General features: G+C 45.2%; 1 protein-coding gene across 5 annotated transcripts in view; it reads left to right on the top strand.

Moving 5' to 3' along the window:
• AFF2 (ALF transcription elongation factor 2) overlaps nt 1-17,988 on the top strand; it is a 453,109-nt gene that overhangs the window by 421,016 nt on the left and 14,105 nt on the right. For all 5 annotated transcript variants that reach the window (XM_087859684.1, XM_087859681.1, XM_087859683.1 and 2 more), the window contains 7 exons: nt 1,901-2,123; nt 6,286-6,581; nt 7,113-7,176; nt 10,243-10,379; nt 14,540-14,611; nt 14,967-15,060; nt 17,542-17,594. In XM_087859684.1, coding sequence (XP_087715810.1) covers nt 1,901-2,123; nt 6,286-6,581; nt 7,113-7,176; nt 10,243-10,379; nt 14,540-14,611; nt 14,967-15,060; nt 17,542-17,594 — 939 coding nt within the window. The remainder of the gene's footprint in view (nt 1-1,900; nt 2,124-6,285; nt 6,582-7,112; nt 7,177-10,242; nt 10,380-14,539; nt 14,612-14,966; nt 15,061-17,541; nt 17,595-17,988) is intronic.

Genomic DNA, 17,988 nt, shown 5'->3' with positions numbered 1-17,988 from the left:
TCCATCATCCAACAGGAGGGCCCCGCTGAGTCCCACCCCTCCCCCCAACATACACACCTCCTTGGGAGCTTGAACTATCAACAGGGCCTCTGAAGCATTGGGTCATGGTGGTGACATACTTCTCTTGTCTGCCGTCCCCCTCTGACCTACAAGAGGCGCCCAAAGTGGCAAAACCTGTTCTCATAAGAAGAAGCCATAATGGTGATAGAGTGATTTCCAGAAAATGCTCTCTGGGTATCCTTCACCAAGGAAGTTATTAAAGGCCCCATGGTTTTAACTCACTACCAAACAGATGGAAAGGGGGCCAGGTGACCGGTGCCCACTGTACAGAGTGTGCTGGACTGTGTGCAGTATTCTGTGTACAGTGGCAGATGGGAAGGCCAAGCATGACGGTAGTGGCCAGTGGCAAATCAGATGCAGCTCAAGTAGCAGAGGAGTGGCTGGAGCTAATGAACCATTCACCACCCATTGACGCGCCAGCAATACTTGACAGCCCTCTATACAAATCCCCAGAAGTCCGAGGCCTCCGTAACGATCATACTTAGTGGGGGCTGGTGTTCATGGGGCTTCCTTGTGCACATGAGTCTTAATCCGGCTGTTCGCCATTCTTTTATCGGGTATCACAGCTATCTTAACGTGGTTCTACATGTCAAAGCAAGTTTTAAAATCCACTGGCAAATACTTTTTGATTAATCTTAACGAATTAAGGTAATGGCAGAAACAGTTGCTGTTTTTAAATATTTTGCTGCTTGACAAAACTTGACACAGGGCCACATTTATAAAACAGAAGATGGAGAAGATGGCAAATACTGTTACAATTGGCAAATTTCGGCAGCACGGTGGAAGGGCAACAAGGAGACTGCATTGACTTCTACCATCTCAGGAAGTCAGACCCCTTGAATGCTTGTTCATCTTTGATTTGTTGCCTTGAGATATTGTAAATCCATATTGCTAGACACTGACTGAAATTGACCAAGAGGAAAACATAAATTCTTGTTGACTTAATTTGCTATTGAAAATTGTAGTCAATAATCATGGAAAGTAAATGGCTGCACAGTGCAATATTAGTTGTCTAAGAAAAGATTAAAATTCAAGTAATCTTCATTGATTAGGCTAAGACAGTAACTAAAATGAAAATCCATGACCCAATTACCAAGTTAAGCAGCTAGCATAAGGTTTTAGTTGTTCTGTTTTATTTGAAGTCTCTGTCTCTTTGATGGTGCCCATTTAATAGGCAGATAAATCAGTCTGAAAGCATGGGAGTACTTCTAGGACTACAGATGTCTTGTGGCGATATGACAAAATAGTTTTCAAATGGGTTTCATGAAGTGGAGCACGGCAGTACTCCAGTATAACAGCGTAAGGTCAGGGGCTCCTTATGCCTAGGCTCACAATGTGTCACAACAGTATTTAGTGGGTTATTGATAGCTAAGTAATGTACAAGCATAATATTTCTTAAGAAAATATCTCTCTTCTAATTGTTTATTGTACCATTTATTGTGGGATTATGCAGTTAAGTCCTAGGGCAAAATAAGTAGGAACCACCCCAAAAAAATGACGGGATTAAAGTCTGCCTTGGATTTTCTATAAAAATCTAATTAAGAGGACTCTTAAAAGGTTGCAAATATCACACTGTAGCACTCTCCATTACACAGTTACATTTATCACGGAGTTCTGCTTCAAAGACATGTGTTTATTCTTGGATACATATATTTGCATTTATTTATAGCTGTATCTCTCTATAGATATCTGTGTCTACGTGCATTTTTATCTATACTCTTCCCCATAGTCATAGGACAATCAACTAAAATAGTACTTAAGTTGAAAGTACCCACATCATGGGAAAAATCACGAGAGAGAGACAAAACTTTGTGACACCCTCTGTGTCTTGTTTACACAGAAACAGTTCATCCAGGAGAGCAAATCGAAGGAAAGAAGAGAAGCTGTTTCCTCCTCCACTTTCCCCACTGCCGGAGGACCCTCCACGCCGCAGAAACATCAGTGGCAGCAATGGCCCCTTTGGTCAAGACAAAAACGTCCCTATGATTGGACAGATCACCTCTACCAAACCCAAGAGGAGTGAAGGAAAATTCTGTGCTACTTTCAAAGGGATATCTGTAAATGTAAGCATCTCGGAAGAAATATTATAAACATCAGGTAGAAACAAGTTGACCCAGCTTGTCTAACCGGATGTGACCGTGGGGGGATGGGAGGAAGAGGCAGAGAGAACAGTGTACAGAAATATGCAAACTCTCCATTATTTCAAACTGTGATCGTTCTAATGTAGGATGAATTTTTCATTCCAGTCTTACTTCTCCAAACAGATTATTATGCAAAGACTCAGGGCTTTGGACCTCCTTCGGTCCAATACTTTCGTATCTTAGCGGTGGGGACACACAAAATACTGATTGGGCATGTGGCATAGGCAATGATCATTGAATGAATGAAAGAACCAATGGATGGGGTGGGATTGCCGAAAGTCACCAGATTGGGGCTGGAACTCCCAGTTGTATCTTCCCACCACCCGGCTTAGCAGGTGTGAAATAGTGTTTAAAATAGTGACTCAAAAGGATGGAATTTAAAAAGTGAATCTGTTGCTAAAAACCACACAATTGTGGTTCTAAGCTCAACTAAAGGATTATCCAGCCCTTTGCATTTTCAGCACCGCTGCTCCGTTAGCGTAGAAAATTGAGATTTTGTATCACTTTTCGCATCCGTGCGGTCTTTCCAGCTGTCTCGGGTATAGGTACCTGAAGCACAGAAGCCACAAGCAAAGTGTCCCCAGTGAATATTAATGACAAATGCACCTGCTTTTCCATGTAAATGCATGTATATTCAGATGTAGCGTCCATATGCATCTGGTCTCCTTTAAGTGTAATGTAAAAGAGCAAATATGGGAAAATCAATGAGCTTTCAAATATCTTGATGCCAGCCTGGTGGGCCGTGAACCAAATGTGCCCATTTACCACTCCATGGGAAGCCACAAGGCCTCTGAGCTTGAAGGACTCCAACGTGGAGTCCCCCATCATCCGAGATGACTGGCATGGCATGCGGATCTAGGCGAATTTCATCGCTGGTAGAGAGAAATTGTGCTATTGTAAAATAGTCATTTTCCATATGAAATTGTGTGTGCGCGCACGCATGCGCCCACACATTTGCTTTCACATTTAAAAATGCTGACCTTGTTAGAAATTAAACCATCTATTCTAAACAGTAATTATACTATCAATCCCATTTTTCATACTGAATGTAATTAATATGGTAAACTCCAACTGGTGCTCTTTTCTGTTGGGAGCTTTGGGAGGGCGTACGCCAGACCTAGGCAATTCTCTTTGTATACTGCCTTGTTGTATGTTGGCACAAAGAATTGGGTGCCTAATACAGTTGTGATCATGACCGTGGTAATGCTTACAAGAATCTGCGAAGTCATTTCTACAAGAGCTAAAAGCTGCTAGGCAAGCCTGATAAGTATGGTTCCATCTGCACCTAGAAACGGAGTGTCCTCCTTAAGGAAATCACTGGAGTCTCCCGTGAGAGGCTCCCATGACTGACTACCCATTGCCCCTTCTTTTCATAAATGGCTTGAAAGCTGGAAGACGAGTACATTCTTGAGGTGCTTCAGAGTCCTTGTCACGTAGCTTGACCGCAGAGACGAGTGGGTCCGTCTTGGGCTGACTCCACGGTTTGGTGTGGGCCATCTGGCTTTGGCAGTAGAAACATGGAGCTGGCTTAGGAGTTTTAGAAGGCTTCGATGTTTTTATGTGTTTGGGTCGAATAAAATCCATGATGATTTGTCAACTATTTTCTCCCTGTGCATCCTAACAATTGTTAGATGGGTAGCCTCTCACCACGGTTCTCTCAGTGAGCTCTTGGTGGTAAGAAGTTTTGATAATCACAAGATCCAGGATCAAGTGGGAAAGACAGACTTGCATGGACGTAAGAATTGTTCACATTTGGCCTCTATTTTTAAACTGACTGTTTTGACTAAGGCAGGTATGAGTGCACGCAGTCAGCAAATTACTGGGAGCATGAGGCTGTGGGGCAGGGGCTGGGGTGGGGTAGCGATGTCAGAATCAGAGATGGCGCCAATGTTCAGAGAGCTCTCAGTGTCAGGTAAGCAATGAGGCATGTGCTCAAAGAACGACAATATAAAATGGCTGGTGATCAGTGTCATAGAGAGGGATTGAGACAGACTTCAGATCTCTGAAGGGACCAAGGAGGATTAAAGCACTTCTGGGGTAGACATAAGGCAGTTTTCCTGGAGGAGGAGGTACTCGTTGAGCAGGGCCTTAATAGGTGAGGACACTTTAGAAATGAAGGGAGGTGCTTAAACAAAATGTAATCTGTCCATACAATGGAATATTCATCAGCCTTAAAAAGGAAGGACATTCTGACATGTGCTACAATGTGAATGAGCCTTGAGGACTTGATGCTGAGTGAAAGAAGCCAGTCGTATGTATTTTACCACAATTTTTTAAAATTAAAAAGTAGAGCAAATTATCACAAGGTGAAAAAGGAAAAGTAATGAAGGGAAGGTTCTTTCAACTCTAAGACTCCACGTGAACCAAAGCAGGAAAGTGAAGAAGGCAGGATATGTTCAGGCTGGGGGAAGGTCCGCGAGAATGAGTAGCGGGAGCTCAAGTGGAAAGCTGAAGCCAGATCAGGAGGGACTTCACCGGCCAGCAAGGGGCTCAGCCTTGGGTTGGCATTTGGATGCAAGGCAGTGAGATGCGTGGAGGTCTCTGTAAGAAGCTCTGGCTGGCCGGCAGCAGGTTGAGAATGGCCTGGAAAAGCTGGCTCTGAGGTCGGGGGTCCAGCCGGGAGGCTGATGGGAAGAAGGGACAGATTTGAGAAATGGTGGGGAGATGCAATGAATAGGACTTTGTAATGGATTGGATAAGGGTAATGGAGAGGAAGAAATTAAAGATGAAATAGAGCAGTGAAATTCACTTTATTTTGAAGCTCTTTTCAAAAGAGTTTTAGGATCATTATCATTTTGAAATGAGAGAATTTACAGCACGTCAACGTGTAAAGCAGAGCAGCTCAGATAGAAGGCAAGGTGGGGGTACGCCGGTGCCCATGCTCCCAGCCCTGGGATGACCATAGTGCCCTTGCTGCCATGGAGAAATCCAGCCTTGGGGACAGGGACAGCCGTCCCACCATTAACAGAGGGAACTGATTTGGTTATCGGTTTGGTTTCAGGGCAATTTGAGGGACTCATGGGCCATCTTGGTGGTAATGCTCCACAGGTGACCACCGCACGTCTGGAGCTTTAGAGAGAGGGTAAGATTGAGGTTTCCATTTGGCAATGATCCGTGTATTGTCAAATCTGCCCCAACACATACAGATCAGGAAAGAGGAGACCTGAGGAACGACCCTTGGGAGATCCAACCTTAGAGAGATACCGGCTCAGGCGAGCAGCGGGAGGAGGTGCCGTGGCAAGCGTGGTCAGAGGTAGAAGTCAGGAGCATGCCACCGCTGCCAGGTTGGGGGGGGGGCAGAGTCTACCGCGGTCTCATGGCACACACCATCACAGAAGTACAAATCTTGCCACCTACTTTCTTCAGCTGGATTCCACTCTTTCCATGGCAATGACAGTTCAGAGTGAAACCCAGAAGTCTCTTGTCCGTTTGGTTTTTGATCTGGTCAAAATGAGCTTTCACCACCCCAAGTCCTCAAAATGAGGAGCATTCGCCTGACGTTCACTTAGCCAGGCACCAGTCGAGGCCTCAAGGAACAAAAGGTAGCTTCAGCCTTGGCCCCAGGGTGTGAGGCCTGGCTCGCTGCACTGGGTGATGGTAGTTTGCAGAGTGACTGGAGTACCTTATTTACCCTAGTGAAAGTTTCTGGGCTGTTCCCTTATCAGAAATATACATATCAGGGTCACCTCTCTTTCTCGTTCTCCCTCTCTCTCCCTCCCCCCCGCAACGGTCACCCTTGCTCCCTTGCTCGGTCTTCATTCCCCTTCCTCCGCTCTCTTTCTCTCCCTTCCCCCTTCCTCCTCTCCCCACCCACATCTCCAAGGAGATCTGCATGGATCTGCGGGTGGCTGTCTTGATGGGATAATGGAGCTCATGTAATCACAGCCCCTGACTAGCTCGGTGGGTGGTATCATCATAGAACAAAGACCCTGGTGATCTACCCAGGGTCATCTGTTTTTCTCAAGCTGTGTGCATTGTTTTCTTTCTCTTACCTTGTTTCCTACTGTGCTCGACCTTCAAAGTATGTATGAAAAGACATTCTAAGAGGCCAGACCTTACGGCAGCTCTTTGTCCTTTTTCCCAGGATGGAGACACTCCAAAAAAGACAGCCTCTGCCACCGTCACGGTTACCAACACGGCTATTGCCACTGCCACTGTCACTGCTACTGCCATTGTCACTGCCACTGTCACGGCCACCGCGACCGCCACTGCCACAGCCACTACCACAACCACTACCACAACCATCTCCACCATCACCTCTACCATCACTACTGGCCTCATGGACAGCAGTCACCTGGAGATGGCATCCTGGGCGGCCCTGCCCCTTCTGTCCAGCAGCACCACCAATGTCCGGAGACCCAAGCTCACTTTTGACGACTCGTATGTTGTCCCCAGATCATCATGGACATAGTGTGGGAGCGGTACATGGGGGTGGGTGCAGGCAGGATGGCTTTTCTAGCACCATGCACATGCCACCCAAAGTAAGACCTCGGTGGCAGCCCCTCTTCCCCACGCACCCCCTGTCTGCACCGAGAAATGTCTTTGGCTCATTTAATCATGGAACTCTGGTACCATTTCCAAAGACAGGTGCTTAATTCTAGGTTGCTTTGGCCCCTTTCTTATCCGCGTCCTCCAGTTGAACAGTATGCTAGCAGCAGCTAGGTCCGTTGGGGTCCATGGAATGTTTGGACAATGGAGGGGTTGGGTTATTGATCCCAATGGGCCATGACACACTTCACATTGCACTTCCGGGCTCATAGCAAGGTTGGTTATTCTAGAACGGTAGCGTTCACCTGCCCTTTCGAAAGCATTGTATTGGAATGGATTTAGAGCAAAAGCATTGTGGCTCTTCAGTCTTTCAGTGAAACGACGAAACTTTGGTTGCTGAAAGAGCCCGTTTTGTCTCTTTAGGGTTCACAATGCTGATTATTACATGCAGGAAGCTAAGAAGCTGAAGCACAAAGCTGACGCACTGGTAGGTGTTTCCCTCGCGTGGCTTTCCTCTCAGGAAGGGATCAAACTAAGAAGTCCCTTTGTGAGTGGGCCCAACCTCCTCCCCGCTATGCTGCCGTAGGCCGCTCGGGGCTGCTTCGTTCCTTACACCAGCATTCCCAAGTTCTTGGCAGTGTGTTACCCTGCCCTCGTTCATGTTCTCACTCTTCTTCCCCTTGCCCTAACTTCCGAATGCCATGTACTATTGTTGGCTTTTGAGTGAATTTGAGATGACTTTTGAAACTGCCCTGGAGAAAGTGGGAGCTCCCACTGGTTCCAGTAAATCAGGACTGGTGTGGGCAGAGAGAAGGTTGTTGAGAGCTGGTCAAGTGGCCTCAAAAAATGGCTTTGGGAAACCCACGTACATGGAAAAAACACAGCTCCATGCTGCACTGATTACATGTTTCCAAGTGAGGCCCACAGCGAGGCTAGGACCCTACACAGAGAAAGGACATTCTGTCATCCAAGGTTCCGCAGATGCACGGCCCTGCAGCCTCCAACGGTCTTGGCCACCTAGACCAACGATGAGCTCAGCACGTTGAGTGGTCTTGATTGTTCCTCCTAACAGGGTCTCAACCACATGTTGCAGTTACTCGGGGAGCTGCTTTAAAATAAACCCGATGCCCAGGCCTCACCCCAGACAGGTGGAATCTGAGACAGGGAGCCAGGTATGGGTATTAACACTCCCCACTGCCCCCAGAGAAGAGCAGTGCCTCAATTCAGGGTCCTCACCTTTGACTGAACCCCAGCACAGTTAGAGGTATCAGTTCAACTCCATTATGTTAAAAAAAGAAAACCCAGCATCCTCCATCACGGCAGTGTGTACGTCTGGGACTTAGCTGGCCCACGGCGTTGGACAGTGGCGGGGCTGTACTAGCATACCACAGCAGCCCTTGCACTATGACCGGTGTCACCCTCAACTGCGTCTGCTGCTTCCCTTGCTGTCCTTTTCCCACCATGGTCCAAATTGCTCAGGTACTGTCTGCGGCTAACCTTCCTGTGGTGGGAGCTGTCCTTCGAAAGCTATTGTCCCCTGCTCCCCCCGACAAAAATGATGGGGCAGGCTGGTGCCTGCTCCACTGGAGATGCTGGGGAGACTGTGCCCGTGAGCATCGCATGCGTGGCCAGAGATTTGGAAGGCAGTGCTGCTGGCTTGGAGGCCAGTGGTTTGCTCTGCATGTCCTCCACTCTGCAGCACCACAGAAGGGCTCTGGAGTTGACCCTTCGAGATCGGGGCAAGGGAGCACATAAACGTCCCCTTGACAAGCTGGTCCGTGGGCTCATGGAGTGAGGCACCCTGTAGGAGAGATTTGGAAGAACTGAGAAAAATCAGAGCCACAGAGATACGTACATAGGATTAACCACCAACATCACTCTACCTTCCAAAGTCCTGTTCATGTGTACCCGCAAATCACTTTTGGTCTAAGCCATTTAGAAAATGCATTTTCATTTGGGGAGATGCCATCCCCCCATGGGGGCAAAAATCAGTTTGGGGGGGTAAAATAAAAACGTCAGACATTGCAATGATGCGTGACCCTCTAGGCCACAGGACATGAAGAAATGCTGAGTATATTTTTGGTCTTTCTATTTTGGTGGAGGTGTGTGAAAAAAAATATCTCAAATAGCTCCCCCAGTGGCCAGGGGAAAGGTGGTGATGATGGAAACAAAGGTTGAGAAGCACTCATTTAGAGGAAGATATCTTTGCTAGGCTTATGTCTGTGCCAGAGTTGGAAGGCCCCCTGTAGTTCGAGCCCCTCGTTTTATGGATGGGAAAACCGAGGCCCAGGGTCTGACCTGACCTGACCAGTTGGCACTATGGCCACGTAATCTTCTCTCTGGACTTCAGTTTCCACTTTTGGAAGAGAGGTTTGGTCTGGGAGATCTTTAAGAAGCCTTCTATCTATGGGTTTGTGAACGAAAAGTCACTCTGAAAAATCAGAATGCAAACATTAATTTCCCCACAAGAGAGTCAGTCAGAGCCAGATTACCTAAGGAGATGATTGTGTGAGGCATGAGAAGACGGAGATCGTTTGCATACACACACGTAGATTTTGATAAAACCACTTGGCATTTGGTTGAAACCAATATTCTCCCACAGCAGCTTACAGTGAGGAAAGTGCAGAATTCCTGCAGTTTATAAAAGCTGCGGAACATTTACTGTAACGAGAGTCATTTACGACAGCGGTTCTGTAGGACCTGCAACTCATCATTTTATGGTTGTACTTAATCCTTTGCTAGAGACAGCTACTCTGCCATTTTGAGAATTGAAACCTTCACAGTTGCAAGAAAATATTTTGATAAAAGTATACAAGAAAATTAAAATAGCTAAATCTGCATTATATTGGTTCTTTTTACATAAAATTCTGTATTAGTGGAATTCTTACATCCAGCTATCAAAAATTGAAAACATTAAGTACTGTTATAAAAGACTCACTATAAAAGTGTCATATATAATATTCATTACACATAAAAAAGAAATCAGTATGTCTAAGTCAGTTTAATCGTGACCATTATCAGGGCTAAAACCTTTTGCAATAAAATTTTACTAAACTAAAATATTAAGTAGTGCTATATTTTTTGGCTTTTTGACACACTATTTCAGACCATCATTTACAATGAAAGTGATGTGATTATTGTCAACAGTCACACGGAAGCTTCACATTTTTCATGACAATAGCATCGATTTGTTACTCTTCCCCTGGGGGTGGGGTTGATGTGCGTGGGAAGACTGTACACGAAGTTGTCTGTGAGGCTTAGGAAAAGCAAGTTCTGTCCATAGGACATTACGGTGCCCAGTCTAGTCAATTCAGCGAATAGAAACTAGTCAAGGCACTGATCGGCATTCTGCTCTACCAAAAAGTAATTACAACAGCAACAGGACCACAAACACATGAGAATACCACCACCACCCGCGATACCGTGGCTGCATTTTTCTCTTCTGTAGCAGCCTCGGTATCATGACGATAGAACCTTAAATTGCTGTGTCACTGTCTTTATTTGAGGGAGAAAAGAGGCAATATCGTGTTGACGAGTCATCTTCCTGTTTCAGTTCGAGAAATTTGGCAAAGCCGTGAATTATGCCGACGCAGCCCTGTCCTTCACCGAATGCGGCAATGCGATGGAACGCGACCCTCTGGAAGCCAAGTCTCCGTATACCATGTACTCCGAGACCGTGGAGCTCCTCAGGTTAATGGTCTTTCTGCAGCCGTCTTCCTAAGCTCATTTCAGTCATAATTAGAAGCTACTATGTTTTTTAAAAATATCATTTCCTCCTACTAATGGTTTGTCCTACGCATCTTCTTCTTAGAAGTCATCATAATTAGTTCTTGCCATTTTATTAATGTCATGGAAAATTTATAATTGATGGACACTGCTTTTATAAATTATCCCCTTCAGAGGTTATAATGTGAGTGTTATAATTTGCAATATTCATAAAATTAAAATGGAAACGTAGTGGGTGGAAGTAAAGTATAATAATTTCACCATTTGCCATTGACACTTGTCTTTTCAAAGTGCAGTTTTATAATTCAAGGAAGGTGGCGCTATGGGGATTTCTGTTATAAACCATGTTTTCTCAGAATTTCCGCCTCGGTTATTAAAAAGGAGGGGCCGCTGTTCTGACACAAAGTTGGCGTTGAGGGCCGCAGGTGTGCAGTGAACTTCCCCTGTGTCTGTAATTTCAGGGAAACAGACAAGGTGGTGAGAGGGGGAGGGGTAAAGATCAGAGGATGAGACTAGGAGCCGTATATTAACTGCACAGATTGTCGGTCTCATTTGCATTTGAAATGAAATTTCCTGGCCTGCCGTTGGTCTTGGTGGAGTAGAATTTGTGAGTAATCAGAAAAATTCCTGGAAGCAGGGGAAAGAGAGAAATCCCACTGTTGTATTTTCCAGTAACGTGCAGATATTTGTAAAATAATTGACTCCACCTCTGAAGAGTGGAAGAGCACCATCATTTGCTGGATGGACTAAATAATTGCTTTTGTTTGAATGAGCAGTTCCTCACCTGATAGTCCTTTCTATCCCGGTCACCTCTGGCTCGATTAATTGATAATGCCAGGCATAGTTTTTACTATGTTGCCTGTGTCTGTATAAACTGTTACAAATCCGAGGCCCTTGTAATTAAACCTTCAGACAAACATTGGACACATTTAGCATGCGTATTTTCCCAGCAAAGCCTTCCAAAAGATCAAAAGAATGCAAAGTATTATAAAGGGGGGGGACTGTGCTTGCATAGAATCAGAAGAGGAAGTTAAAGCCACAAAAGTAGGGGGATTATGAGGAAAGCAGCCTCACTTTGCCAGGCCAGGCAGCCACCTTTGGCTTTCCTCTGTTCACAGAAGCATATAAAGTATCTATCTCTCAGACTTACTTTATGCTCTGTGAAAGCCACCAGCGCCATTCTGTAGCTTTTAACGGGAAATTGATTTCTCAGTGTATTGGAGGCTGCCAGTGATTTTCAAAGATGCACAAGATGAAAATTCTGGCAAAAATTAAAAATTGAGGGGCAGCATTAGTGTACAAACACAGAACATTCATGTTCTCCATCCATCCAAACATGCAAACTTTTTAAAAAGGCACTTTTTAAATTAATAAGAAAACAGAAAAATTCTAATACCTAGTGTTAATACACACACACACGCACGCAAAATAATGGTGACCTAGGCCTCACCTTTGCTGGTGGTGGGAATGGAAATTGATCATTGTAAATTGAGGGCAATTTGGCATTGTGGAGGAAAACCTTTACAAACGAGCATTCATATCTTTTCAGCCAGTAATTCAACTTCTGGAAATGTGAATTTCCTGTACTGAAGAAAATAATTGTAAGAGTAGAGCGAGTTATCTGTATGGTGTTCAGTTTGGCGTATATTATAGCACACAATTAGAAGCAAACCAAATAATCAATCATAGAAGAGTAAGTAATTACACTGTAGTACACTCAACAGAATTCTTTGCAGCCAGTGAATTGCAGCAACGATGGAGACTATGTAGCTGCAGAATTATATACACGCTACATTTCTGACCATGAAAAGCATGTTTCTGCCTGTGGACCAAGCCGGAAGGGAAAGAAGATCAGAGCTGCAGTAGGGTGAGATGATGGGTGTTTCCCATCTCTCTGTATTTTTTTTTTCTTCTTCATTTGCTTTTAGGAAAACACAAGCTCTCTTAAAGATACAAAAGCAGAGCATCATATTTCGTTTCTGGTAAAAATGCAATGTGAGCTTTTGAGTAACATTTATTCCCATTAGAAAACACCTCTTTTTCCATAATTATTTACTGTGGAGAATATATGGACGTTCACTTTAGAGTTAGTAGTTTGAAACTATCTTAATTGTAGATTCCCGTGCAATTGTAAGAAATGATCGGGAAAGTTCCTGTTGCTCCGCACCCAGTTTCCCCCAACAGTATCACAAACAGGACAGTGCCATTGATAAAATTCATGGACTTTATTCAGAGCTTTACATGCACCCCTTTGTGTGCCCTCTCTCTATATGTACATTTTTTGCATTTTCTGTAAAGCGTGTGTGGGTATATATATATATATATATTTTTTTTTTTTTTTTGAGACAATTTCAGTTCGAAATAAAATGGGCTAAAGCAACTAGGTCTTCTGGTCCATTGAAACAACTAAAGTTCTATGCTCCACTCACTTCAAAAGTGGTTGCAATTAGAAGGTGGCTGTAATATGAACATAGTTTTTAATGGCATAATATGGTGGTGGAGAGATTTTTACTACTCACTGACAGTATGCTGGCCACAGAGAGCCCAGTTTTCTTCCTTCAAGTAATTATAGTGGCTCTAAGCCCTGGGAATCTGCAGTCAAAATGTATTTGCGCAAACAAGTGGGGCATCACAATGACTTGACATTTCAGCGACCCAACTGTCAAAGACAGTTTGATTTATTACATAATAAAAATCCTTTTCCTTCATATGGCAACAACAGAAGGGACCCACATCAAGTGCACAGGTCCTTTTGCTGGACAATGTTCCCTCAACAGAAGTGGAGCCATAACCAGGAGAGGGGGTGCCCGGTCTTGGGCGTGGGCAAGCCCCGGGGCACCAGTGTTCTGGAGAGGCTGTTGAAAATGGGGAGTCCATGGTGCAGGCTCTCCATCAGCTTCTCATAAATGAGAACAAGGCCAGGCTGCCTGCACATTCCAACTTCCTTCTGCCGCGCTGAGCTCCATTACTTACTCCCCCACAGGTACCTATGAAATTGCATTAAAGCTCAGACAATGGTTTTATGCAATGAATTGATTTTCAAGAGTCTAAATGCCCAGAATGGGATGTGCTCAGCTAGAAGAAAAAAAAAAAAAGAGAGAACTGCTCAACCTTTGATCACCCCAGTGTGGAATAGTAACAATTAAAGAGAATGAAAAGACAAAATATACAAGCACCATAAATTAAGGGCGATTAGACCTTCAAATGCTGTGAAATTGACCTTCCTCTTAAAAAAACAAAACCACTTTCTATAGGAATATATTCAAAACCTGAGCCATTAGAAAAGACCTTTTTAACTGTGTGATTGTGGGCTCCCCGTGCCCATGTCAGACATAGTTGTGTATTATTTACCTCGTCTGTCGTAAACTCGATGGAGACTGACATCTGTGGCCACCTCTCACTGCAAACCAGTAACGCGGGTTAGCTAGAGCTGTCCTAGAGACAGTCTTTTGCCAGCATGGGGTTTTTTTTTTTTGGCGGGGGGGGGGTAAGATTGTATTTAACTTCCAATTAGTTAACACAGTGTTCTCTTAGGTTAGGGTGTAGGATGTAGTGATTCAGCACTTCACACATCACCTGTGCTCATCACAAGTGTGCTCCTTAATCCCCACCACCTGTTCTCCCCCGGCCCCGCCCCCCTCCCCTCTGGTCACCATCGGTGTGTTCTCTAGAGTTAAGAGTCTGTTTCTTAATTTGTCTCTTTTTTTCTCGCTTTGCTTGTTTGTTTTGTTTCTTAAATTCCACATATGAGGGAAATCCTGCGGCATTTGTCTTCCTCTGACTGACTTCACTCAGCATGATACGCTCTAGCTCCATCTGCGTCGTTGCCGATGGCGAGCTTTTGTTCTGTTCGAGCCTCACTAGCGGTCGTCCCACAGCACTGTCCTGGACGGTGGGCTCCGGAGTTAGCTGACCTCTCCAGGGCTGAGTTCTGTACGTCACTCTTGGATCATCGCTTTGCACGTGTTTCCAGGAAAGCGTGCTCCTGCCCACGTGGCCTGCTTTGTCCTCCCACCCAGAGCAAATGGGGCACTAAGGCATTCGGGCCATGGGAATAGCAATGACTTCTGGACTTTCTGAGGGGTCACATGGATGGCACTCGAGCTTGTCCTTTCTCTTTGAAGGTATGCGATGAGACTGAAGAACTTTGCGAGCCCCTTGGCTTCGGACGGGGACAAAAAGCTGGCCGTATTATGGTAAGTCTCCTGGAGGCTATGAAGAAGCCGCTGAAATGTCACAGAAGGATTTGAGAACTCCAGATCGACTTAAGCTGCTTACCCCAGATCATTATTCTTGTTTTCCATTAAACTATTAAAGGATAACTAATGGATTTCTTCAGTCGCTGACTAAACATTTACTCTCCTAATTTATACCCTTATCAAGATGGGATTTTAATGCTCACCCCTTCTCTTTGAGAAATGTTTCTTGTTTTACTTCTGTTCCTCAGGAACCGTAGGGGAGGGGGCGCACACTGTGAATCAGCATTTCGTTGCCAGGGTGTAGCTCTCCCAGGGCACGGGCATTAACATAACCCTCTCCTCCTCGCCCCAGCTACAGATGTTTATCGCTTCTCTACTTGCGGATGTTCAAGCTGAAGAAGGACCATGCTATGAAGTACTCCAGATCACTGATGGAATATTTTAAGGTAATCCTTACTTTGTATAATTTATAAGTACTGGGTGAATACAATCACTAATGAGACGTGGCAAGCATGTTATTAAATGTCAAGGTTGTTGCTGCCACGGGCTTCATCTCCGTCATCCCAGCCGGCCATGGCCCTCCCTCCTCTCCCTCCTCCGGAGCTCAGCAGAGAGCTCAGGTTTGGTTTGATTCCAGGAACAGAAGGTGCAGTAGTGCAATCCCCTGATTATCTTCTGGACTGACCAAATGGCCCTTGGTATCTTCCCGGTTGCAGTCAGGGGAATGATACCTTCTTCCCCCCCCCCCTGCACCGTGGGGACCCACCAAGGGACACAGACTGACTGTGGCTGTGGCCAGTCTCCTGTGAAGGCAGCAGCCAGTCCAGAAATTTCTCAACAGTGGGGGAAGTCACTGCGGGCACCCTGGGCGCTGGGGGGATAGCCATCGCCATAGGAGCCCTTCGGCCATGGGCAGTGTCGGGGTATGGTGGTTGCCCTCTAAAACAACTGATCGAAAAATAAATTGAAAAAATAAAATAAAATAAAATAAAATAAAATAAAATAAAATAAAATAAAATAAAATAAAATAAAATACACTACAATAAAACAACGGATTGCTCTGCTTACCAAAAAAACTAGCACACAAACAACAAACAAACAAATAAATAAATAAATCCATGGTCTAGGCAACTGGAGATTTTAATTTGCAAACAAGAAAGAAAGAAAGAAAGAGATTAATTTCAACTGTAAAAAGAATGCCAAAATTTGGGAACGAGCCCAGATGAAAACTGCAAGCCACTGAAGGGTCACAGGCTTGATGGTCTGTGAAGCTTCTGCTTCATTTGCCCCCCCCAGCACTGGTCATGATTTAGATTTGAGAAGGCTCAAGGCTCCTGTTGGTCAGGTCTTAAAGGAAAAGGATGATTAGTTGTTTATTATTATTATTATTATTATTATTATTATTATTATTATTATTATCATCTCTGCCAAGTGCTTGAGACTGCTTGACTGAATTGCACCAAAGCAGTTGTCTGAAATGAATCAAACCATGACCCTTGCATTGGTCTCCCAGACACCGTGAGCGGCAGTGCACAGCTGCATGAGGACGCCGACTGGGCTGGGAAAAAGAGCACGTTCGCCAGCTCTTCGTGGTGTGGCCACGATGCCATAAAGCTGGTGCTCCTGTCGGTGACGTGTCAAATACAACAGCTGCCCATCCCCCGCTATGTCAACGGTCCCCACCTATGCTGTAGAAAGGCGGTTCTCGAACCTGAGTGGGCATCTGGATGCCCTGGAGAGCTCGTGAACCCCGAGTCCTGGGCCCCACCCCCAAGTCTGATACTGGAGGTCCAGGACAGGGCCCGAGAGCTGGCGCGCGCGAGCAGCTGCTGCTGCTGCTGGTCTTGTGCTTATGCTTTGAGAGCCACAGCTCTAGTATGTGTCCTCTTTGGCCTGTTCTTTGTGGCTTTCAGGGCACCACAAAAATGCCAAACAGATGTTAAGTAACTCACTCTTCTGGCAGCATGCTGAGCTGCTTTTAGATTAAAAACTGGGGTTTGCAGAATGCCCTTAGGCGTGGGGCTCTGGGCTCCCAAGAAGTGTTGCCTGCTCACTGGGCTCCTGAAAATGCCTGGCTCTCCCTAGCACCCCATTTGTAAAGGGGCCTGGGCCCGAACCCAACAGGCAGGGAAGGAGCATAACCTTGGTCTTTGCAGTTGAAAAAGCCACCCTGAGTCAGGCTCAGTGCCCTGGGGGGTCCTGGTCCTGTGCACTTTGGGCTCTGACCTGGTGACGTCATTATGGTGAGCTGGACCGCTGTCCTAATGTGGTGGTGCTGAGTGCTCCCCAAGGGTGTGGCCCCCCCAAATGCAGGAGGCCAACTTTTGAACCAGCCCAGCTCCATTCATGAGGGTCCAAGAATCCTTAGCGGTCCATGGCAATGCAGCCCTGGACCAGTTGCATTGCTAAACAGGAATTTGCATGTAAAGATAGCAAATCAAGGTGATTCATGACCAAACAAACCACAAGACACTGCTCAGTCCTGGCACATTCCTGGGATGTCAGAAATTACAGCCCACGTTGCATCCCAGGGAAAAAGTTTGCCATGGGAGCTAAAGGTGAAAAGCTTGCCAGTATTCTGAAGAGCTTGTTTTGCAGAATAAATTTCAGATGAGGATAATTAAGCCACTTCTTGGAGAACTGAGTCTGATTTCACTGGGCCTTTTAGTATATAAGATCTTTCATCAAGTGACTTGCATGGTCCTGATTGGAGCCCGCTAATTATCCTACCCAGCTATTTTCATCGAGTGTGCGTCGTGGTGTGCTGACGTACGCTTACATCCCAGCTCTGCTAACGGAACAGGAGGCGTCCCGAAATGCTGCAATCAATATTAATGTACTCGAAATCACACTTCCATCTGTTTCTGAATTAATAAAACACAAAATAGATGTCCTTATTTCCCTCTCTCTCTCTCTCTCTTTTTTAGCAAAATGCTTCAAAAGTCGCTCAGATACCATCTCCCTGGGTAGGCAATGGAAAGTAAGTATCTTATAAAAATTGCTTTTTCAGAAACTCAGGGATTTAAGAGACCCCAAATATTTTGTATTGACAACTCAGGAGTGAAGGTCAATTCTGAGACTACAGTAATTTTTGTGCACACGAAATTCTGGTCAGGTTTCAGCTAATGGCAGGACAGAAAAGTTTAACATGATGTGATTCCAGATTTCTTTAACTATTTGATCTTTAAGCCAAATTATGGCCATAAAAGTATCTGTTAATGAGATGGCAAGCACCATGCCATTTCAAGGGAGGCAGGGCAAAGTTAACTCCACGGCAGTGATTTTTCAATGATTCACTTGGTAATGAAAGACCAATGAAATATTCATTGATACATAGTAAGTGCCGTTTAATAAAACCAAAGGCATAATAGTGT

Source organism: Ursus americanus, chromosome X, assembly GCF_024610735.1.
Source record: "Ursus americanus isolate L20-20 chromosome X, mUrsAme1.1.p, whole genome shotgun sequence".
Taxonomy (NCBI): Eukaryota; Metazoa; Chordata; class Mammalia; order Carnivora; family Ursidae; genus Ursus; species Ursus americanus.
This window is presented reverse-complemented; position numbering and strand designations above follow the sequence as displayed.